We start from the raw sequence: 25,198 nt of genomic DNA, 5'->3' as shown, positions 1-25,198 counted from the left end.
GACTCGAGACCATGCTTGCGAGTCCGGTTGCGACTCGAGACCACGCTTATTGGACTTGCTTAGTTACGGGCCTTAGTTAATGGGCCGGACTTATGGGCTTCTGTGTTAACTGCTATTACGTGTTTTGGGCTTAAGTAGTTGGACTGAACTTATGAGCCGTATGTGCTACTGTTGATTGAAAATACTGTGAACTGTTAAACGTGTTTGCCATACGTGTTGAACATACGTGCATTGCTGGCTTGAATCTGATACGAAAAATATCTGTGATAGGACCTAATTGATTACCTGCAATTGATTGACTTTTCTGTGTTACTACCGAGCAAACCAAGGTGAGTTCACACCCTCTACAAAGCATGGGATTCCCTGGGTTGGGAACGGGGTTAAGGAACGTGGATTCCTCGTCCTCCTTGGGTAGGACGTCAGTGGTTCAGGAATGTGATTCCTCGTCCGGATGGACGGATAACACGTACTAGACTAAAACTCTATCACGAAGTCCCTCCTTTTTGTATCGACTAATCGCCGGGCCAATGGCGAGCGGGTCATTAGTTAGATAGCGCTATTTAGGTCTGACAAGCCTCACACCGTGCCGCAGAGGACGGGCGTGAACTAATGGATCTGGGGCACGTCAATGATGATAGACATTGATGTTTTCAGGGCACATAAACATGACTACAGTCAGCAGTCGATATGGTAACGAGTCTAGTGTACGCATGGGGTAGCCCCCACGGCCGAAATGCCTGATAACTAACATGGGGTAGCCCCCACGGCTGGAATGCCGGAGTAACTGGGAACGAACATGTCACGTTTTTAAACTATGGGGTAACCCCCACGGCAGGATGCCAGTTAAAGGAAACCGTTTTCGAAACAACTAAAACGAACACCCAACTGTGAACTCACTCAACTAGTTGTTGACTCGTTACTACATGCTTTGCAGGACCATAGGTACTCAGTTGGAGCTTGCATGGAGGAGGGTCGTTGTGGGACACGGATTGCTGCGTACTGTGTTAAGCTTGAAACCATTTGAACTTATGTTTTAACTTTAAAGACTTATGCTTCCGCTTGCAACTTAACTTGTTTGTTTTGAAACACCAATCGTATTGGTTAAACTTTTATAACTGCTTATATGCTTGTTCAGTATGATTGGTGGCTGGATCCTGGTCAGTCACGCCTCCAAGCGGTAGTACTCCGCAGGTGGGATTTTGGGGGTGTGACACATCATTTAAGATCCATATAGAAACAAGGGGAAAGGGAGGGAAGTGATTGAAAAGCTAGTGATGAAAGTGCAAAACAATATTTGAAGATTTGGAGCAAACTTTTTGAAATTGAAAGCTCAAAACAATGGCAAGCCCTAAGGCTAATAGTGGTGAGCCTAGTTATTTTGGACACACTTGGAGAATATATGATAAAAGGCTAATAGTGCAAGAAAAGCAAGGTAAATAGAACAAGTCACAAAGTATTGTTTTCCGGGTACAACAATCAGAAAGCCCCTCCAAATTCAATGTCCTACTTTTTTCCCATGTATCATGATTCCATTTCAATCAGAGTACAAAATCCAGTAGTTGTGAATGCCTATTCTTTGTTTACTTCAACATCATCTGATGTCGTTACGGTTTCAGAAACATCCTTCACTTGCGCATCATCAACATTTGCTGCCTCCTCGCAGTTAATGTCTGAAGATCCGCTTTTGGTCTCAAACCGAACCAGTAACCTTTCCAACATTTCCTGACAGTCGATAGCTGTCACCATCACTGATAAACTAGAACGCCCTTTCCAGCAACCAATGGCAATCGTTGATCTATCCACCACAGGCGGATCAGATGAGCCTTCATTATCTGTCATACAACAAAACAAAGTAGATTTTAAGGAAGAGGGTTGACATACAACAGGACCAACAGCTCGGCTAGCAAACAAACCTTTGTTGAGAACCACCACACAACAGCCCAAAGAAAGCGTGGAAACCTTTTCACGAAATCCATCATCAACTAAATCTGGAAATTTGATGGATTTGTATTGCAATAAATGCTTGAAATCCGCAGGTGATGCACAAGCTATCTGTTTGGTCATATGTGGAAGAAGCAATGGCAAACCTTCTGAAGATATTCTGAACACACAAGCTGTGGAAACGCCTTCTCTAGATGTTTGCCTTTCCTGGAACAGAAACCCCGGAAATTTAATATTATTATTATTATTATTAAATAAATAAATAAACTAGAATAACATTCACAGACAACTTACAAACATCTTGAGACCGATGGAAGTTATTTTGAGTTGCTCTCCAGCTAGGAAGTTGAGTTCCACAACGTTCTTGACAGATTCCGAAATATAGTAAATTCTCTTCACATGATTGGTATCACTATTTCGTGTAATAAGGTGATGGTTAAACGGAAAAGATTCTTTGATGCCATAGAACTCCTTGATACCAGTGAGAATAGCATCATCTTCGAAGAAAACAACAGGGTCAACTCCAAACCACTTGCCTTGAATCTGCAACTTTCTCTTATCATTGGCCTTCTCTGCACGAGATTTTGGTTTATTTGGACTCTCAACTCTAAGCTTTTTACTTGGATTACAGTCCAACAACTCTTCATCAGACTCTTTGACGGGTACACCAGCATCAGCTATTGCCTCTTCATTAACATCTTTATCTTCTCCTTGTTTCGCTTTTTCATCGAGTACACCTGCATCAGCATTACTCACATCCGTTTCATTAACATCTTTATCTTCTCCTTGTTTCACTTTTTCATCACTATCAGAATCCCGTTCTCGCGAATGTTTGTTTGACTTTGTTTGTAAGACTGCACCAATGAGAAGCAAAACAAGCTCTGTTTTAGTAGATACAAATGCAAATTAGAGGTAGCACCTTTGACCCGTTCAATTTAAATGGGTCGATTCAGGCTATTTTTAGAGCTTAGAGAAGAAAGTGAATGCATAAAACTAAAGGTGGTCACAAAATGGGTGGTCACGCACATTGAAAACTTGTCAAAATAGGTAACTTTGGGTATAGGTCAACTCAAGAACGTCCTGATAGGGTTTAACCCGAAACATTTTTTGTCAATTCTTAATCTTTATCAATTCTTTTATCGGATCATTACAGAAACAATATAACTTATGAATCATGGTTGACACTTAACTATTTATAAAAAATGTAGTAATTTAAGACAAAGGTCAACCATACTAAAAAATTACACATTCTGAAACCAACTTAGTTTGACCTGTTACATAACCTGTGTCACTCACCCATAACCCATTCCACCACCTCTTAAGTAAATAACTTCTTAACGCTCCCCATAGTTCAAAAGATACTGACCTGGTAATTGAGAAATCTTGTGGAAAACAGCAACAAAAAAAGCTCCGGTGTTTTGGTCATGAGGCACGAAACGCATGCAACGCTCTAATGGAAGTGATGAAACTTCAGGCACCAAAACATCAACATCCCCGTTGTTAGAATTCCCATCTTCAATTATCTCTGCACCTGGGTTCTCATTGGTATCATCAGATGTGTCTAAATGGGCTTGCCCAGAAGGAAACATGCTGGGAACAATCCCACTTCTTCCATGTTTGCAAGCATCTTTATGAGAAGCTAACCACACACCTTTGTCTCGAACCTATACAATTTATCAAAATTTTATGACTGACAAAATTTATATAAAACTGTAAAACAAACAGACCTTCCAACTTTTGAGACCGGGCCTGCGAATAAGCTGAGGGAGCTCGGTAGATACATCAACAAGCTCAACGGAGCCTCCACACCTCCTCAGAATCTGAAACAATATAAATTTAGTGCCACACATGACGTGAAAAGAAAATCACAGTTGTGTAGCTACTTGACTCTTAAATATAACCTCAGACACTACAGCCTCATTTTCCACAGGATTCATAGAGCATGTTGAGTAAACCATTCTTCCACCACTTCTGAGCAATGCCAAACCTGTAATAAAAATATAAGTTAATTATTGTAACTTTATAATGGTGCAGGTGTGACAACAAAAGAACCCATCATTAAAACTTATTTGAGAGGTACAGTTTTCCAAAGCTTGACTGTAGAACATTACGGAAAATGGAACAACGTTGGACAGTTGCAATCAAATTAAACAATGGTTAACCATTAGTGAATATATTACAAACCTCGCATGGCTATCTGAAGTTGTAGACAATGAACACCATTAGCCATCCCCACACTCCTGCAATTCATGAGAAATCCATAGGGTGTTTGATGTCTGTTTTATAAGTGCTTATATAATATATAAAATAATAAAAATCGTATAATCAAATGTGGCAAATCAGTGTCAAGGACTCAAGGTAGATAGTGTTAGTTTCAATGTTTGGTAATTTTTTTATTCAAAGAACAAATAGATAACATTATCGAAAAGAACATTATTACAAGATAAAGTAAAAAAAAAAAAGCTGATGGAATAAAAAAGAAAAGTCTCTCATACAAGATTACAAAAGGGTAAACACGTAATATCATTCTGTTTTTTAAAGCAAGTTCTGCTGCAATGGGTATGTTTATGTCAACATTAAGACCTAATTATTAAGATTTGAAATCCAAGAATCAATTGCATTACTAAAATGTAGTTACCATTTTCTCCAGATATCGGGAGCTTTGCGAAGAGTACCATCTCCACTGCATGGAACATCACACAGGACACGGTCAAATAACAGCTGAGTCATACCCAACTCAGAGACATTCTCATGATTCTTCTTCATGTGACAACTTGGAAAATGTTGAGCTTCATGGTTAGTCACAACCAAGTTGGCAGTGCACATTCTTTTTGTTTGATGAATAAGAAGATTGCATCGTTGTACATCAACATCGTTTGCTACAACCTACAAAACAGAATTATTACATGTTACATAAACTAAATGTACTAAAGATGAATCATCAGAGAGAAAAATATAACCATTCCACTTGGTAAAGATCCCACGTCCGATGCCTGGTGTATCATTTCAAGTAGTTGAAACGTTTTTGAGCCTGGAGCTGCACACACTGTAGATTAAAAAAAAAAATCAAACATTTAACACAGCTTCAATCGAAAACAGGCTGTATGCTTCAAGCCAAAACAGGTCAGGTGGGATCAACCTGCAATCTTTTTCTTTGTCTATTTTCATTGTATTAAGTTTGATCACGAATACCAAAGCTATTACAATAATATTCTATATTTGTAAAGTAATACAAGTTAGGAGGCTATAAGCAATTCAAAGACACTCTGGGTGATTTTCAAAAAGTAAATGAATCAAACTGCCACCTCTAGTTGTATATGAAAGACACAACATGTTAAATGGGTTGCCAACAATTCTTTAGAAATAGGCAATGATCCATTTCAAAAGCATATATATGTGCATTAATTAATTAATTAATTAATATGTGTGAAATGTAGATCCAGTGGCATTAGCTACAAATATCATTACTTACAGTCAATAACAAAATGATCTCGATGTACATCCAAGAACAGTGGAGGTACCTGTGTGCCAAATAAATGATATATTACTTGAGCAAGACAGCATGCATAAGGCAGATACATAGCAACAAATTGATCATGAAAAAAAAAACAAATGATAAAGTAAAGGTTGCACACCATGCTAACAGCCTCCTGTCTGGTAATGTTTCCAATTTCATTTTCTTGCTTTAGGAACTCATGAAACCTAAATTATTATTTGATAGGAAACAAGAGCTTAGAAGAGAGTCCAAGTAAAAGTAACAGGATGACTGCATATACGGACCTCTCAAGACTCTTGTTCTTTCTGAGTTGCATTCTTGAAAAACTTGACTGCCAAGCAAAGTTATCAGGATACCAAGGCAATGACTTTATGCCCTCAGCTTCACCTGCGATTTGAAGAGATTTGGAAAATTCATCCTGTAACTGCGATTTGAGATCCATAGAGAACTGGCTACTGGAATTGATCCTGAAAGCAGAAGGAAGTGGGTTCCTCAAACACTCCATGAAAGCGTCCCACTCCTCCGGACGCACAATCCCTTGCTCCTACATAACCAACAAACCAAGGTTTTTTTTTTATCGTTTAGGAAGGACTGCAAGCAAGCAAACAAGTATCTGCTGCTTACCTTATAGTACTCATTAAAGGCGGCGTTCTCAGCAACGAAGGGCTGCCAGTTGTTGTTCTCTTTATTTTGTTGTTGAGGCTCCGATTTGTCGTTGTTGTTTTTCCAAACGTTTTCCCTGCCATCACGAAAATGCTTTCTTTGAGTTCTTCTCGACCGCCCTCTGCCTCCCATTTCTTCCTTCTTGCTTACTTGCTTGCTACTCACAAAGATGATGTTGGAGGTTTCTCTTCGCAAGGGCAGAGAGAGAGGGGGATGATACCACGCTTTATTTTATTTTTTAAACGCATAGGTTTAGCCGTTTAGGGCTGAACTGGGCCTTCATTTGGGCTTATCTATACATTTTATCCCTGATATCTTTTCACCACATTTACGCCGTGTTCCCGAGTTAAGTTAAGGGAAGAAAAGAAATGATTCTCTCATTTTCTTTTCTCTTTTTCCCGTTTCTTTCCAAATTGGAAAGATTAAATTTAGGCAAAAAACCTCTCATTTTCTCTTCTCTTCTCTACTTTAATAAAACTCTGGAACACAACTAAAAATTATTTTTTTCCAAATCTTTTCTTTTCTCTCATTTACACTGTGTTCCCGAGTTTCATTTAACGATAGAAGAGAAAGGAAGGGGAATTACAAGAGAATGGAAAGGAAAAGATGTGATTATATTCGTGTTCCCGAGTTTAATGAAATGAAAAGGAAATGAAAGGAAATTTAATATTTTATGTGTTCCCGAGTTGGGAGGAAAAGAAAAGAAAGTTACACTTTTAGTGTTATTAAATGAATTTGAGGGTAATTTAGGAAATTTAAAAAAGTCTGAGATTCATAATAATCTTTTCTCACCAAATCTCTCCAAATTGGGAGGATGAATATTTGCATCAATCATCCCCTTGTTTCCTTTCTTTTCTCACCACTTCCCTTCCTAAAAAAAACTCTGGAACACATTTTTTACTCTCTTCCTTTTAATTCCTTTCTCTTCCCTTGTTAAATGAAACTCGGGAACATAATGTTAATGAAACTCGGGAACATAGTGTTAGGGGTGTTTGGCGTAGCTTTTATTTTTTTGGTTTATGCTTGTATTTTAAAGTAGGTTATACTTATTTTCTTTCATTTGATAAGTTATTTTTAAGTGTTTGGATTAACTTACATTCTACAAGTTATATATATCTGCAAAAATGAGTTAGTAAAATGACCAAAAGGGGCATGGTTACATATTATCACATAACTTATATTTTATATGTATCGGCTTTGTTTTTATGAGTTATACCATTATTTTTGGATAAATCTATGTCGATGATGACGTAAAACTTCTACAAAAATACATTAATATTCAATAAACATTCATCTTGGTTTGGTTAGATCTCCTGCAATCATATCTCTAACTGCACTCATGTATAAATCATCTATTCTACGTTGTGTACTTGTGTCTTCATTTACTTCATTAATATCATTAGATCCTCGACCATTATTTGGAGTGTAAGATTCTTGTTGCGCCCTGGTAAATCCTTCGTCACATGTATCTTTTTTCTAATATAATTATGAATTATCATAGATGCTAGCACGATCTTCACTTGTGTCTCGTAGGTGTAATTGACATGCATATGTTGTAATATCTCCCATCTAGCCTTCCATACTCCAAAAGTTTGTTCAATGACATTTCTCAATGATGGTAGTTAAATATCTCTTTAGATCCTCTAGAAGCACGACTAGCAACCGTCTTTTCCACGACGAAAATCTAGTAGATGATAACGAATGTTGGTTCCTTTATATGGAGCAAGATAACCTCTAGTATTTGGATATCCAGCATCAACAACGTAATATTTATCTATAATGAATAAAATAAATAGTATTACTTATATAAAAAAATAAGCAAAACATAAGGTTTAAGGAAACATGAAATGGTACTAACCACCTATTGGACGTGGAAAATTAACTTCGGGCCTACGCAATGCTTCATTGAAAATTCTAGTATCATGTGTTGTCCCCTCCCATCCAGCCCATGCAAACGTAAAACATATGTTAAAATCACATGCCGCCATTATGTTTTGCGTCGCGTATCCTTTTCTACCAATATGTTTTGTGTCGCGTATCCTTTTCTAATCGGTGGGTTAAATGCAATATTAAATTCACTCATATTCCTTTTATTTGAAAAAAAAATCACTTAAGTTGACAAACTAATCGGTGGATTACAAAACATGTGATTATGTCATTGAAACAAGTCATTCGGGCTGAAACAACCCTTAAATTAATTTGATGATGTTATGTTTTTTAGTCCATCTTGGCAAAGCCGTAGAGCCGTCAGGCGATGAACAACTTTGAATGCTAATGGGAAGGGGTATAGTAATCACTCAAAATAATTAATAATTAAATCTTTAGTTGTTTGTTAAGTTATTTTGTATTATTGGAAGGGGTATAATACCATTATGTGTATCAGATTCAAATGAGTTAATCCACCATTTGAGGGTAAATGAGTAAAAAACCATCTTCTTCAAATAAGCTTATTCAAATAAGCTAAAAAAACCATCTTCCCATAAGCTTCTTGGAATTAGCTTATATAAGCTAATAAGCATAAGCTTAAAAAGCTAAACCAAACACCCATTAGTGCTTATTTTGTAAAAATAAGCTAAAAAGGCTATAAGCTTAGATAAAAAAAAAAAAAAAAAAAGCTAGGCCAAACACCCCATTAGCACACAAATGTTAATTTGAATTTACTTGTTTCATTCTCACATTTGCTTTTTATATGCTTTCACTTTTTTCCTATTGACCTCATGCCGATGCAACGTTAAAGTTTCAATATTATCGTAGGAATGGATTGGTTAACCAAGCATCATGCTGAGGTGATTTGTTTTGACAAGGTTGTTCGTATACCTCTTTCATCTGGTGAAATTCTAAATGTTCGTGGAGAGAAACCTTCGAGTAGTCTGAAACTCATGTCATGTACTCGAGCCCAAAAATACCTACGAAAGAATTATGTGGCCTTTCTGGCACATGTCGTAGAGGAGAAAGGCAAAAGCAAGAATGTTCGAGATATTCCTATTGTTCGAGATTATCCAGAGGTGTCTCCTGATGAACTGCCTGGTTTACCTCCAGTTCGTCAAGTCGAGTTTCATATTGATCTTGTACCTGGTGCCAACCCAATTGCTAAAGCACCTTACCGCCTTGCAACGTCTGAGATGCAAGAGTTGTCGAAGCAGCTTCAAGAGTTATCTGACAAAGGATTCATCCGTTCGAGTTTTTCACCTTGGGGCGCTCCAGTCCTGTTCGTGAAAAATAAAGATGGATCTTTCCGCATGTGTATCGATTATCGTGAGCTCAACAAACTCACAATCAAGAATTGATATCCCCTACCACGAATTGATGATCTATTTGATCAGCTGCAAGGTGCTACATGTTTTTCCAAGATCAATTTGTGTTCTGGGTATCATCAGCTTCGTGTACTCGAAGAAGATATTCCCAAAACTGTTTTCCTTACGAGATATGGTCATTACGAGTTCACTGTCATGCCTTTTGGTTTGACGAATGCTCCAGCTGTCTTCATGGGCTTAATGAATAGGGTTTATAAACCTTATTTAGACAAGTTCATCATTATTTTCATTGACGACATCCTTATTTATTCGAAGTCACGAGCTGATCAGGAACAACACCTTCATTTGACAATGGAACTCCTAAAGAATGAACAACTCTTTGCCAAGTTCTCCAAGTGTGAATTTTAGCTTAAGGAAGTTCAGTTTTTGGGTCATGTTGTCAACGAGCAAGGTATTCATGTGGATCCTTTCAAAATCGCAGCGATTAAGGATTGGAACACACCCACTACTCCTACAGAAGTTCGCTCATTTCTTGGTTTTGCTGGATATTATCGATGATTTATCGCGAACTTCTCCAAGATTGTTGTTCCTCTCACTGCTTTGACCAAGAAGAATAAGCCTTTTGAGTGGGGACCCAAACAAGAGGAAGCTTTTCAAATGCTGAAACGAAAACTTTGTGATGCTCCTGTCTTATCTTTACCTGATGGCAATGATGATTTCGTTGTCTATTGTGATGCATCGAATCTAGGCCTTGGTTGTGTTCTCATGCAACGAGGTAAAGTCATAGCCTATGCGTCAAGGCAATTGAAAATCCACGAGAAAAACTACACGACTCATGATCTTGAGTTAGGTGTTGTGCTTTTTGCTCTGAAAATTTGGAGACACTACCTCTATGGCACGAAGTGTGTGGTTTTCATAAACCACAAAAGTCTCCAACACATTTTCAATCAAAAGGAGCTAAACATGAGACAACGACGCTGGGTCGAGCTTTTGAACGATTACGACTGCGAGATTCGCTACCATCCTGGTAAGGCGAATGTTGTAGCCGATGCACTAAGTCGAAAGGAACGTGTCAAACTACATTGTGTTCGAATTCTATCCGATATCCAAACACATATCCATCACGTACAACGAACATGTGTAACCCAAGGCTTGTTGAAAAATGAGTTACCACTTAATCTTAAGCTTCAACTTGAAACAAAAGATAATGGGTTACTTTATTTCAAGAATCGTTTATGGATTCCGCGTAAAGACAATCTTTGCACCCTAGTGATGGACGAAGCTCACAAGTCTCGTTATTCAATCCATCCTGGTGCTGACAAAATGATGTGTGTAAAATGCAACATATAAATTACATCAAATGAGGCATAAAACTAACCCTTTTTAAGTACTAATGTTGGAAAAAGAGTGTTTTTGTCTTCCTTTTGTATTTTCATGATGAAATGAGCTCAAATTCACAAAAGAAGCAAAAAGACAGCTAAATCTAACATAAATACAAGAAAAGGAACAAAAGTGGATTGCCCGACCCCTCAACGGCATCCTCCCAAGCAAAAAAGAGAAGTCAGAAGACTGAACACGCCCCGTGCTCAGCCAGCACGCGGCCGTGCCCAAGAAGCAGCAGAAAAGACAAATCTATAGAAGCTTCTATTGCCCACCACGGGGCCGTGTCCAGTGAGCACGGGGGCGTGGCGAAAGTACAGCAGGCGCATTAATTGTAATTGCGAATTACAATTAATGAAGAGAGAGAGTGTCAGACGGGCACGGGGGCGTGTCCAGCGGACACGGGGCCGTGCCCAGCCTTCTGTTCAGCCTATAAATAGGAGTGCTTGGCTTCATTTCAACTCATCCCTTGGCACACCACCTCTCTCACACTTCATCCACCACCCACCACCATCACAACACCATCATCCACCACCATCATCCATTGTCCATCATAGAGTGTGTGAGTCATCTCGGGATCCAAGATTGATCGTAAGAGTTCTTGACAATCAAGGCCGTGTTTGCCTAAGTCTCTTACATCACTTGGTGAAGACAAGTGTTTAGTATAATACTTTTTATTTTTAATCTTTTGCACTTTTTATTTGGTTTTGTATTAATGACTTTAATAACTAGTTACTTATGTTGAAGGTGATCTTTCCTTATCATTTGTCCGTGGTGTCTTGGCGTTATTTTACTGTCTATATAAAATAAAAGATTTTCACCATTCATATCTCCACGGTCTATATGGAGGTATGTTGGCTACCTGGTCGGGGGTTAAGGGAACGGTTTGGTAAGGGTCTTGCCCTTGTTCAGCGTTTAGAGGTCCTGCAAGGGACCTGGGTCAAATTTAGTAGGATCTCCTTCAATGCCCATAGGTATTGGATGGCGGGGATCCAAACTCTTTGACCCCCTCATAAGTTAACTACTATTAATACTATAACCCGGCTATTTAGGACTGTATCCCTGCTGACTCAGACTACTTAGCCGAGGGTAACGTCACCGCCAAAAGCGGGGCCTACCATAATTTGCATTAATAACTTAATTCATTATCTTTCAATAATCCGACCCTTTAGGATTGTATCCTTGCTGACTCAAACTACTGGGTTGAGGGTAACGTCGCCTTCAAAAGAGGGGCCTACTACAATAACTAAGATAATCTCTTAAACAAGTGCAAAAGTGCGAAAATAATCAAAGGTTATACTAATACACGAGTCGGATCCAAGTGATTCATCTTGTCTATCTGTTTTTATTTTATTTTATTTTTCAGCATTTAGTTAGTTTTTATTTTCTTAGTTTAAAAAACCTTTTCTAGCATTTTTGATTTGATTAGACGTTGAGGATAAACCGGTACTAAAAGCTCTTGTGTCCTTGGACGACCTCGGTATCTTACCAACACTATACTACGTCCACGATGGGTGCACTTGCCCATATGTGTGTTTAGTGTTAGTAAATATCGTGTTTTATAAATTTAAAACTTGGCTAAAAGTGTAAAAAGGGCTTAAATATATATCTAAAATATATTACACTACACACGCATCACAAAATGTACAAGGATCTTCGTACTTAGTATTGGTGGCCGGGTATGAAGAAGGATGTTGCCTTGTATGTGTCGAAATGCCTAACTTGCCTCAAAGTCAAGGCTGAACATCAACTGTGACAACTGGCACCAAACCGGTAATTTCCGTTCAATTTAATTAATATTTAATATCTGCAATTATGTGCTTAAACGTCAACATTGTCTGATTACATGCTATACTTGTGAATTCATGCACGTATTATACTTCAAATATTGCCTTATGCATTAATGTTAGCGTTGCGTCAGAAAGACTAGTAAACTCACCGGTAAGACACATTGTGTCAGCAATTCTGCAGAAAGCAGTCAGACAATAAAATTGGGGCCTAGGAGTAGGTCCAACGTCTAAAATACATTGAAACCCAAGAATGTATACAAGGGTTAACATATAGACTTTCCGAAAGCTAAAATACGCACTGAAAAGCACCCGAAACACACTTTAAATGCTAAATTTCATATATTTTAGCAAAATTCAGCATTATAACAAGTTAGCAACTTGTAAAAATATGACTAATTAGTCCTGAATGCTTTCCTAAGTGTCGGGAATTGAAAGTGTCACAAAAGGGTACTTAAAGATCACTAAACGGAATAGTTTGACACTTTAACGAACCGGTATCTAACCGAACAACCGGACACTACCCGAAACATCAAAATTACACTAAAAGCATTGTTTTATTATTTCTGAACTAGTTATAATTCCCAAACACCATGACACCTCTTATAACATAATAACACATTAAGTCCCTAATCAAGACACTTGAAACTTAACTTATTTATGAAATTAGTGGTTGAAACTTACACTTTACCCCCCCCCCCTCATATTTACAGTCACAATGGGTGACCCCACCAACAAAATCTTCCCTTGATTCACCTAGATCCCATTTGATCTTCCTTGGATTCACTAGAGATCTTGGATGTACTATATGAAACACTAAACACATTGGTTATTACACAAACTTGGATATAAGAACAAGACCCTACACCATCTTCTTCACACACCACTCCTTCATCCCTTCCCTCATCTCGGCTAAACTACACCACCCACACCACCATTATTTCCAACTCAATCCCATCCATTTCAAGGCCATCCTAAGGTGTAAGAAGGTGATTAAGGAAGCTTGGAGCTTGTGGATCTTAAAGGACCTTCTTCATTTGCTACTATCCAACCCATTTATCATCTTCAACCTCAAGTGTTCTTCCTAGCCCTTGTGCTAGTTGTAAGCTTCTTATCACTTGTTATTACTTCATATTTTGATGGTTAAAAGATGATGAATGTTGTTAATCACATAGAACACTAAAGAACATGATCATGATACTTTAACATAAGAATACATGTTGATTTGTGTTATTTGCTTCTTGATGATTGATGATTTGTGTTATGATGTTAGACATCATAAGAAACCTACTAGATTGTGATTAAACACATGATCTAGTAAGTTAAGGTGGTGATCTTGTGAAAGACCAAGATCATCATGCTTTATGTCTTCATGAGCTTGAATGATGAAATTGGTTTTCATATGTAAAGATGATTTAAACAAAATGCAAATCTTGTAAATAGATGATTACCAAAATGATTTTCTCAAGAAACCAAGTTTATTTATAAGATTTACAAAGTCATGGTTTCTAAGTAAACTAATCATACTTTTAGTGTTTAAACAAGATTAGAAACATGTTTGTAACAAGAAAAATACAAAAGAAATATTTTTAAAAAAAATCATCTTACAAGTTGTGAATGACTAAATCTTTCAAGAATGTGATTTAGAAACAAATAAATATGTTCTTAAGGATAACTAAACCTACTAAACAACATGGTAAGTTACTACAAGTTTTTACAAAAACTTCAAGTTCATGATGTAGTGTAATTTACTTGATTTTGACACTCGGTAAGTGTTGAATGAGTTGATGATTGTTTGTGATGATTTTAAAAGAAAATAAACACATGTTTTGAAAACATGGGAAATCTCCATTTTTAGGGGAACCATGTCAAAATTTCTATAAAATTTTGACACTTAGGAAAATATAAGTTTTGGTGAAACTTATTCCCTAAAAATTTACCTAAAAATATTTACCAAGGTTTCCCTAATTTTTGTAAATTTCAAGTTAAGAAATGATGGTTTCTTCAAGATAAAATTGATATTAAGTATGTATATTTTTGAGAAAAATATATATATATATTGGTCACCAAATTTTGTGCTAAGTGTATGTAATATGTGTTGTATGTAATAGTGTATTAGGACTTGAAAATACACTAAATACTCCCAAGGAGTAGAGATACGAAAATACACATACAACATGCTTAGACAGACACAAGAACATATATTTATGAAAATATATTTCTTAAAAGATTATGTAACTTGGACAAGTTATGAACTTAAAATGTATTTTGGACTAAAATACATAACTCGGGTGAAAAATACAAGATACTTATATTTATTGGAAAAATAATATAAGTAAGATACATAGTTAAAAATATAAGTTATTTTTAACAACAAAGAACAAATACATAGAAGATGGTGACTTGTACTTGTGTGATACAAGTATAGTGACTAACGTTAATAAAACACGTATAGGTCACGACGCTATATAAGCAAACTCGGTGAAGTTTACGGCGCAAGAAACGCAAAGTTGTGAGTTCATGTCCCCACTTTTAAACTTTTATATGCTTTCTAAACTTGGGGAAAATACATGTGTTATGGTATGTTGAATACAAAAACTAAGGAATGATACTTTAGATCATGTCACGAATAGGGTACCAGAAGCACCATTAATCGTGTACATACTAAGACCACAGAACAAAATGTTAGATCTAATGGGTTTCAGGTAGCCACACTCTTGGTGATAACTAGTACCAAGCAGTGCTTTTATGTCCCAGTCGTGAATCGACTACTAAAAATGCCTATGGTTTGGATGCTTCCTATGTCGTGTCACATGTTAATGGCCTTGCAAACCATTAGCGATCTCGATTTCCTTATACTTACAGAAATACTTGATTTATACAAATTACATACCATGTTTTCATTTAAAGTATACAAACGTTCGATACAAAAACTGCATGAATTCACACCAACATTATGTTGACGATTTTCCAAAAACTCACATGTATTTCAGGTAACTAAAGTAGATGTGCGCGCGGTCTTACTCTTGCTCTTGGATGTTGTTTATGTTTATCTTTGAATAATGTTGTAAACTTTTCAGACAATGTTTTATGATGTGATGTAAACTCTAAACTTAACCTATGTTTTCCGTTACGTAATGTTATTGGCATTTGAAGTTATTTTTACGAGCATGTAGTATGTTTACCATTCGTATGTAATGAGAACCTTTCAAGATCACACCTCGTGCTTCCGCCTTAGAAAGGGGTCTGACATCAACGCCCATCTGGTTTGCTTGAACAACCAGAAATGCCGGTATGGAAGTGGGAGAACATTGTGATGGATCTCATCACTAAGTTACCGCGCACATCTAGAGGTCATGATGCCGTCTGGGTAGTCATTGATCGTCTAACAAAGTCAGCTCACTTTTTTCCGATTCGCGAGGATCTATCTGCTGATAAACTCGCCAAGATCTATGTTGATGAGATTGTATCTCGACAGGGTGTTCCTTTGAACATCATATCTGATCGTGATGCTCGATTCTCATCTCACTTTTGGAAGACCATGCAATCTACTATGGGAACCCAACTAAATCTGAGCACTGCTTATCATCCCCAAACGGATGGACAATCCGAGAGGACGATACAAACATTGGAGGATATGCTTAGAGCATGTGTGATAGACTTTGGTGATAATTGGGATTCGCATCTACCATTGATCGAGTTCTCTTACAACAATAATTATCATGCTAGCATCAACATGGCACCTTTCAAAGCTTTATACGGTCGAAAATGTTATTCACCTGTCTGTTGGAATGAGATCGGTGAAGCTCAGCTTACTGGACCTGAGCTCATTCTGGAAACAACAGACAAAGTCAAGAAAATTCGGGATAATCTTCTGACAGCTAGAAGCCATCAAAAGAGTTATGCGGACATGCGAAGCAAGCCCTTGGAATTTCAAGTCGGATACCATATCCTACTCAAGGTATCCCCTTGGAAGGGAGTGGTAAGCTTTGGTAAAAAGGAAAACTTGCACCACGATATGTTGGACCATTTAAGATTGTTGAAAGAATCGGAAAGGTGGCCTACCGACTTGAGCTAGCTCCTGAACTTGGGAATATTCACCCAACATTCCACGTGTCCAATTTAAAGAAGTGTTTAGCCGATACTAATCTCCACATCCCCCTCGACGAAATTCGAGTTGATGACACAATGCACTTTGTCGAGAAACCTGTGGAGATAATGGACCGTGAAGTCAAGAGATTAAAGCATAAACGAATACCAATAGTCAAAGTGCGCTGGGAATCCAAACGTGGCCCAGAATTTACTTGGGAACGTGAGGACCAAATGAAGGTGAAATATCCATATTTGTTTTCACAAGTTTCCTTTAGTTAAAATTTCGGGACGAAATTTCCTAAAGTAGGGGAGACTGTGACATTTGTGCTCTTGTAAACACAGAAAAATGTAGAACAACTTCAATATCAATGAAACAATGAGTTTCTTATCCCAAGATTTGTTTATTTATGTTTGACGTTTTCACGTTTTAATTCTTGTTCGATTTCGAGCTTTTAAACAATTTCTGGAAAGTTATACGCAAACTGCTACATAAACGTACTCAGTTTAACACGACGTGCACTCCGGAACAGTGACATAAGCTAAACATACCCTAAATATCCTTTACATAGCTTAGAAATAAGTTTTGAAGGATTCAGTATGGCAAAAACAAGTTTATTCAATCACATGGACTATTTGCGATAAACTGCAAAAGTCTACCAGTTCTGGTAGCAACGTACACTCCGGAACAAGGTCATAAGCTAAACATACCCTTTAAATAGCTTACAAATAAGTTTTGAGGGGTTCGGTATGTTAAAATATGATTATTTGATCAAAAGGACTAAAAGCTTCAAAACTACGAAAGTATGCAAATTCGCGTATTTCTTAATACGGATCATATTCGTACATCCAAAAATTTTGTAATCATTAAAATATTGTATTTTAGTGATTGGAATGCAAAAATTTCATTCGTTTCGCAATTTGGGTCGTTTTCGCGTTCGTTACGACTTCCGTCGTAATTAACCGAAAAACGCAACCGTACAGCCAGACGAACCGACATCCATGACATTTTTGAGCATAATTCAAGTTAAATATATGTTAACTTCATCAAGGAGCTTGAAAATGGGGTTAATGAGTGCTAAAAGTGCTGAAACGCGACGAATCAAGTTCAGGGGCCAACGCTGTAAAAGAAAAAAAAACTTCAGCCCCTGCACAGGCCTTGCGAACCGTATGCAGACCTGGTCTGCGGTCTGTAAATAGTGCCCAGAACCAGCAGATTTGATCAGCCCCTTGTTTTGATGTGTGTAAGCCAAGTTTATGTAATCCCCAAGCATTTAATCTCGTCCAAACACTTGTAATCATCCACTTAATCCTTGTTCAACACACAATACACCTGTCATCATCCTATGCACACTTGTCATCATCCTATGCACTCACAATTCCTATAAATAGCAAGCTCCATCAACCCCACAACTTGGTCACTTCCATTCTTCTTCTCTCTAAGCTCTGATTGGAGGCTACCACATTTGTTAGAGGCTTCCTAACTGAGTTTTCTAGTCATCTTTTCATCCTAGAACACTTGTAAGTGTTCTTCCTAGTCTTGTTTATTTATTTCAAGCTAAAAGTCAAATAGTGTTTAACTTGCGGCTTTGACCATGAATTGGTCAAAACAAAGTTCAATTGAACTTTGCAACGTGATCGTAATCACAATGGTTATAGTCCCTTGCGACTATACCTACTGATTACCACGTTGACTAGTCAGAGTGACGAGTCAAAGTTTCGGTCAAAATGCATGATTATGTGCATTTTGCGACGGAACTATTTTCGGGTATCAAAACACATTGTTTTGATACCAAATCAGTTTTCTAACTTAGTGAGACATGTTTTAACATGTTTAACTCGTCACTTCTAGTTTAGTGCTTGTTTAGGGTCGTAAGTCAAGCGGTCTAAACAACCGCTTAGACTTTCGAACCCGACCCGTTTGGTCGATCATTAGGATCCGACCAAACACATATTGTGACCATAGTTGTATAGGGAATAACCTCCAGAGGTTATACCATATGATCACTTCGTTTGGTTAGTTGTATGATAGGTAGTTTATATGCCTTAGGAAAATGACCAAAATGCCCTTTTGCGCATAAATTCAATTTAAGCATATGTAACCTAAATTTTGACACTTAAACTGATTGTGCAACATTATTAAACATGTTTAGGCATATAAGACTTATCATAGGACTAGTTTGACCATCCGAATGCGCAATTGCGCAAATGACACGTTAAAGCAGCGTAAACTACCTTAAGGGGTCATAACGGGTCAAAAGCACTTAGGATGCTATCAAATCAGAATGTAGACTTTGTTAAACCATATCATATGAGTTCAAACACTCATTTGGTTTGCAAGACCTCATTCTATCCGATTCCCCGATTTAGGTTCCGATTTATTAATATAGTGATTCAATACTAGGTGCCACTTGATTCCTTAACTCCCCGAACTTTGTTAGTTCACTAGATCAAGGATACATTGCAATCTCAAGTGAGTACATAGTTCCCCTATTTTATGCTTTCAATTGTTTTGGGGTGATTCATATGTGCTAAACCGATTTCAAGTTTTCAAAAATAATTACTATGGTTTATATTAAACACAACGATTTCAATAATGTGAACGAACTTGTTGGTGCGTTGATTTATAACACGAATGACATTCATTAGCTTTCGCCGAGCCGACCAGTAGTATGTGGGGAAGTTTGGGGAACAACATAAATCGAAAACATATTCTTCGAATAAAACCATTTTCAAGTCAACACAGGTTTGGTGTATTCCCCACACGACCACACTCTTTTACACTAAGACAATTAAAACATGGATGACTGGTTTATACATAACACGGACGATTGTTTTATACAAAACAAGGACAAATGGTTTACAAAAAAGAAAAACTATTGGTTTAGACAAGTCACAAACGATTTTCAATTAAAGATATATAAATCATACAAAGTTTTCCGACTATTTACACAATTTTAAAAAACAAACATTTTTGTCAAGGTTCAAGGCTATAAAGATTTATTTATAAAATCAACTCGTGTAGTTGGTTAACCCTTTTTCAACACAAAACTTGTAGCCATGAATTTGACCACAAAACTTATGTTATTCACTAGCATTCATTATTGACTTTATTTTCACATATGTTTAGGTGTTAATACATGCAATGATTATTCGAGTATGTTACACGTAGGAACAGACTCAGGCCTTAGTCTTCTTTAATTTAAAAACAATTACTTGATAATCTTTGTATTTAAAGACAATGTAATATAATGAAACTTTAGTACCATGTGTTATGAGCAATTTGTAACGTGACTCCCTGACGATTCCATCGCGGGTTGTTTTTACGCGGTCGGGTTGTTACATGGAGAAAGTTTGAGAGAATCACTTGCTGACCAGCCATGTCTATAATCCTTCTTTGTTTGCTTTCTGTTGGTTTTGGCCCCCTTTGGGTTTTGTTTTCTTCTTTAAGTGAATAAAAGCATGCTTTGGCTGGTAAAAAGAACTAACTACGTTGGTTTTGTAACTTCGTTTGATACGTTACGTACCCGCGGGTAGAGGGATGGATTTCGTTACATTTGCATGTTTGTGATTTAGGCTTTTGGAATGGGGTTGATCGATTTTATTAATCGTATACAAAATTTAGCTCGTTTTTTTCTATCTATGGATGATGATTCTTTTTGTTAATAAATGTGCAGGCCTCGCATCTTCCTACACTGGCATCATAACATGCGCGAGCTGGAAATAAAGAAATTGGAAGAGACACAAGAAGCCTACAAGGCTGCCATTGCTACTGCAAAAGAGAAACAAGATGATGAGTTGATCCCAATAGCTACCAATACTGGGTTGCATCTGCAATCTTTTGTTTTAAGAAGTTGGTTGGTCGGTCTGAACTTCAATATTGCTAATCTGAGTGTTTTGGTAGAGCATAATATTTAGTTAACTATTTTTTTTACTGTTTTTTGCATGTATTCACATAAGCAAGTTGGTTACCTTAGAAGCGGAAAGCGGGTTGGTTTGTTAACATTAATTAATTAATATTATTTAGACCTTGAACTACTATCCTCGTCGCGTAGCGCGGGTAATACAACCACATGAAAGATGCTTTAATCTTAGTCGATCTTTTGGTGTCTCTTTTTTTTCTATTTTATAGAATAATTAAAAGGGATATATCAGTTTATTAGATCATTTTCTGCATTTGCACTGGTTTCGATCTCGAGAAGCATCAAACTTAAGAGGTAAAATCTATGATCTCCTTGTGAAACATTTCAAGAAAGCCAAAGTGTTTTAGTTAGAGTTCAAAGGTTACGGTAAATGATGATAAATTTTATTTTAGAAGCGTTATGGTAAATTGCCTTTGTATATGTTTATACATTTTGTTTTTAAAAGGCTGTCTTTGATTGTATATACATTTGTGTAGGTAGGATGAGCAATTGCCAAGGGGGTAGGCAACGGGTTGAGTTGAGATAGAGTTGCTTTATCCTTGCGAAAAGAAAAGTTATTTAATATTTGTCATGCAACTTTTTGGCCAAGTAATACTTTCTGATCTTGAGTTTTTAATTTTTATTATAAACTAGGAATTAGTACCCGCCGTAATGCGGCGGGGTTCTTACATGCGAGCATCCGTCCTTGTCTTTTTCTCCAACCTTCCGACTCGTAGTTATCTCATTGCACCGAAAAAAGAGCCGGATCTAAACGACACCAAAACTGAGTTGTAAAGTAGTTTGGATGTGATTGTATGCATATGCTTTCCTTCAATTCTTTCTTGTTTTCCTTATCTTTGTCCTGAGCAAAAAAAAGAGCATTTTTCATTTGGTGCTACTTGGCACGGTTTTAACCTATTAATTTTTTTACTAATATTGTGTTTCGGTTTACCCTTATACTTCCTTTACTTAAAAACTTTTTTTACGTGCATATTTTTTCCCTTAACAACCGATATTGAACAATAATCAGTGATTATTAGTAAAGCAAGAACCATGTATGGGGGTTTTCATTTGCATTTAGGTAATAACTCACATGGACGGATTATCATTTCAATACATCCAAAAAACACCAATCACCACACCAGGCCCCTTCATTAAACTCGAATAATAAGAAGTAAAAAATGAAAAGAAAGAGGCTCAGACTCAAAAGTCATCATTGCCATCATCAACAACGCACGGCTCAGTGCCGCTACGGCTGCAACCGGAGTTGCCATGCCAAGTAGCGGCCACCATCATCACTGTCAAGAACACTCACATGTAACATTTTTAAAACGGGTTCACCACCAACATCCGACGGCTTGACGGATCGGCTTCATCAACACCCAAATCTAAGAAGAGTCGTGATAGAATGAAAATAAGGAATCAAGTTTAACCACACAAACAAAACCACAGATCCAGCAAATGGTTTCCAAGGAGACTAACGTACAACTTGTAAAACAAAAAGTACAATCAGCATTGCACACTAATATTGCTAAATGATCCAACAACCAGTATCACATCGGTTCATCACCATCAGATGGAAGCCTAAAAGACCTCTGGAATTTTTGCCAAACACCCCTACCTACCCGAAATACTACCCACCCGAAAACATCCCTCCACCCGAAACAGTACCCACCCGAAACACCCTTCCTTTGTAGCAGATGAAGGGGTGGAAATACAGATCACCACACATGTATGAAGCACAACCATATAACCGGCGGTGGCTGTCACAGTGGCGTTGAAGCTGATACAGCGGTGGTGGAGCAGTGGTGGCGGATGGTTCTCTCTCTGGATTGTATGATGTGGATTTGGGGTACCGATCTGGTCTTGAAACCCCCGAACCTCTATTTTTGTCGTGTTACCACCGGAATCCGGCTGGAGAGGGGGGTCGAGAGTCGTCGGTCTTGTTCCTGGAGAGAAGTTTATGGGGGCGGTGATGGGTGGTTGTGTTGGTTTTGATGGAAAAGAAAAAAATCAGGGTGACACATGTATTAGATGATGATGAAGCTTACTTGTACACCCAAGTACAAAATATATTTGCACAACAAAGAGTCAAATTTTTTTGAAAACCACCCAAAGCCAAATATACAAGTGGTGATGCATCAAAAAGTTGCTTCTTTATAAGGGTATAATGTATATTGTATTGTTAGTTATATTTTTCTAGAGAAGTATTAATTATATGAAGTCCAACCCCAGTTCCCACTATTAATTTTGAATATCTTACATGATGAAATTTTGTAGTCCAGCCCAGTTTTCTTTAATTTTGAAATTTTATTATTTATTTTATATGATGGCAGAGAAATCAAGGACTAAAATATTTTTATTTTTTATGATTTTGTTTAGGATTAATGTGCTAATTTCGGCTGTGCAATTCGAAGGGAGGAAGTTGGTGCGTGGTGCCAATGTTAAATAATATAATTTTATAATTTGTTACGAGATCACCCGTGATACTTAAACTAGTAATTTAAATATATTAAGTCACCCTATTAGTCTAAACACTAAATACAATCATATTAAAGATGACAATCACAAACACAACATATCGGTTGTGTAGGCCAGAAGGAAAGAAAGAAGCCAACATTTACAATGCACAAACAAAATCCCCACTTGTGTCTACTTCATCTTCAAGCTCATCATCAGAGTCTATTATTTCATCATCAAGCTCCATACTAGCACCCCCTCCTACAAATTGCCCATCTTGTTTGCCAACCATTGTACCTTTTCTAGCCTCTTGTATTATTGATATCACTTCTTCTATGCTTTGTGTTGGCTCATCCACATCCGAACTAGACTCCTCATCTTCTATGAATTCCTTCGGCATGTTCTTCACGAACCAAGGATGCTTTTCTATCTCGGGAATGGTAATTCTCTGCTTCAAGAACAACACGTCATTACTCGACTATGGTCTATCTCGGGCGAGTGTCATTTAAAGTTTACAAAACAAAAGACAAGAAAATATTTTAGGGCCTCCAAATCATTTGTGGTTAAGAATAATACCATACCTTTTCGGGGTTGTCTACGAATATACGCGATAAAAGATGTTTGCAGTCCATTGAAACTCGAACATAGTCAGGGATTGAGTATTGCACGCCAAGTATTCGCTGCCATGACATGATTTTAATAATAATAATAATAATAATAATGTCAAGTTTTATACACATATCAGTAATAAAATGACTCACAGTGAGAGTTTTCCTAAAATTTCTTGGATCATCTGGATCTTCAAAAGGATACGCACCAACCAACATAACATATAATGTAACCCCACAAGACCAAACATCTGCAATCTACACATATAATCGTTTGTAGCTTACCAAAAAATGTCAATAAATCACAAAATAAAAATAAAAAAAAGTTTTTGAGCCTCACCTTACCGTCGTACTCTTTCTTCGACAAAACTTCGGGTGCGATATATGCAGGGGTCCCGACTGTTGATTTGGGCTGGGAATGCAGCACTGAAGACTGAAACCATGTATGTATACGTACGGAAACTAAAGTTAGACTGTATACAATTTTCGACAATTAAGTTATACTAGTAGCAAGTTCTTGCCTTGGAATAACCAAAATCACAAATTTTAAGACGGGTTGTTGAGCTTTCGTGCAAGAGTGTGTTCTCGAGCTTCAAATCTCTGTGACAAATTTGCTGCAGCAACAAGTTATCAAACAGTAATAACCTATACAAGATTGATTGGTTGATTGAAACAAATAATTACCATTGAATGGCAGTAACTGACTCCTGATATGAGTTGCCGGAAGTAAAATCTGGCCTGCAAATATTAAAAAACTCTGGAAATATAATACTTATTAGGAAAATGTTTGTATGTTTGTTTATTGGGGGTGACTGGTGATGGTGCGGGATGATCCAATTATTCAAGTTGGCACCTACCTCATCTTCGCTGAATCTACCAGCAGTACAAATTCGATCGAAAAGCTCTCCTCCGTTGGCATACTCCATGACTATCGCAAGATGAGTCTCGGTTAGCAACACCTGCACAGTACAACAACAAGAAACCTGATGAAACAGATTCAAAAAAGTCAACCATCCAGAAGAACAACATACCTCCTTGAATCGAATAATATTAGGGTGTTTAAGCGACCTGTGATTCAAAATCTCCCTTTCTACATGTTCATCAATCTGCGATCGTTCGAGTTAGCAAACATCTAAAAGTATAATAAGAATAATAATAATACAAGATAACTACCAACCTTCTGACCTCTGTCAATATACTTGACCGCAAAAAGCTCGCCGGAGCTCTTGTCTTTAACCAGCTTTGCCACACCAAAATTCCCAGATCCTATATCTTTCAGAAGTTCGTATCTTTCCATCACAAATTGCATGTTAAGATGTCAAAGGCTTTTGGGCCTACGTGCATTTGTAGACAGGATGGCAGGTTGGAGGAGACGTGGCAAGTTGTTAGTGGTTTTGGTCACCGACATGCATTATTTTATTGGCCCCCATCACATTCATTTCATTTCATTTTTTATGTTTAATATTGCGTTATTGGTTGGGTGAAGTAGTTTTCAAATGATTAAATTACATTACAAAAGATTTATTATGTCATAAGAATGGTCCATCTTCGACAACACACATGTTCCCTCCCTTGTTTAAATTACCATGCTTATCCATATCCTACAAGAAAAATTGAT

At 37.3% G+C, this 25,198-nt stretch overlaps 2 protein-coding genes across 2 annotated transcripts; both read right to left on the bottom strand.

The window, feature by feature from the left end:
• Positions 1-1,396: 1,396 nt before the first annotated feature.
• Positions 1,397-6,343, bottom strand: LOC110868434 (multisite-specific tRNA:(cytosine-C(5))-methyltransferase). Its single transcript, XM_022117590.2, has 13 exons — positions 6,062-6,343; positions 5,722-5,981; positions 5,577-5,643; positions 5,414-5,462; positions 4,902-4,987; positions 4,580-4,827; positions 4,126-4,181; positions 3,843-3,928; positions 3,669-3,761; positions 3,308-3,605; positions 2,236-2,795; positions 1,914-2,148; positions 1,397-1,832 (listed from the first exon to the last, which is right to left on the bottom strand). The coding sequence occupies exons 1-13, from the start codon at positions 6,230-6,232 to the stop codon at positions 1,570-1,572; spliced, it is 2,472 nt and encodes an 823-aa protein (XP_021973282.1). The 5' UTR covers positions 6,233-6,343; the 3' UTR covers positions 1,397-1,569.
• Positions 6,344-22,996: 16,653 nt separating this feature from the next.
• LOC110868435 (serine/threonine-protein kinase SAPK2) lies at positions 22,997-24,927 on the bottom strand. Its single transcript, XM_022117593.2, has 9 exons — positions 24,758-24,927; positions 24,612-24,686; positions 24,438-24,539; positions 24,265-24,318; positions 24,102-24,194; positions 23,921-24,013; positions 23,734-23,838; positions 23,554-23,652; positions 22,997-23,420 (listed from the first exon to the last, which is right to left on the bottom strand). The coding sequence occupies exons 1-9, from the start codon at positions 24,887-24,889 to the stop codon at positions 23,133-23,135; spliced, it is 1,041 nt and encodes a 346-aa protein (XP_021973285.1). The 5' UTR covers positions 24,890-24,927; the 3' UTR covers positions 22,997-23,132.
• Positions 24,928-25,198: the final 271 nt, after the last annotated feature.

The sequence above is a fragment of the Helianthus annuus genome, chromosome 12 (genome assembly GCF_002127325.2).
Source record: "Helianthus annuus cultivar XRQ/B chromosome 12, HanXRQr2.0-SUNRISE, whole genome shotgun sequence".
NCBI classification, from domain to species: domain Eukaryota; kingdom Viridiplantae; phylum Streptophyta; class Magnoliopsida; order Asterales; family Asteraceae; genus Helianthus; species Helianthus annuus.
The sequence above is the reverse complement of the archived record's forward strand: the minus strand, read 5'-3'. Positions and strand labels throughout refer to the sequence as shown.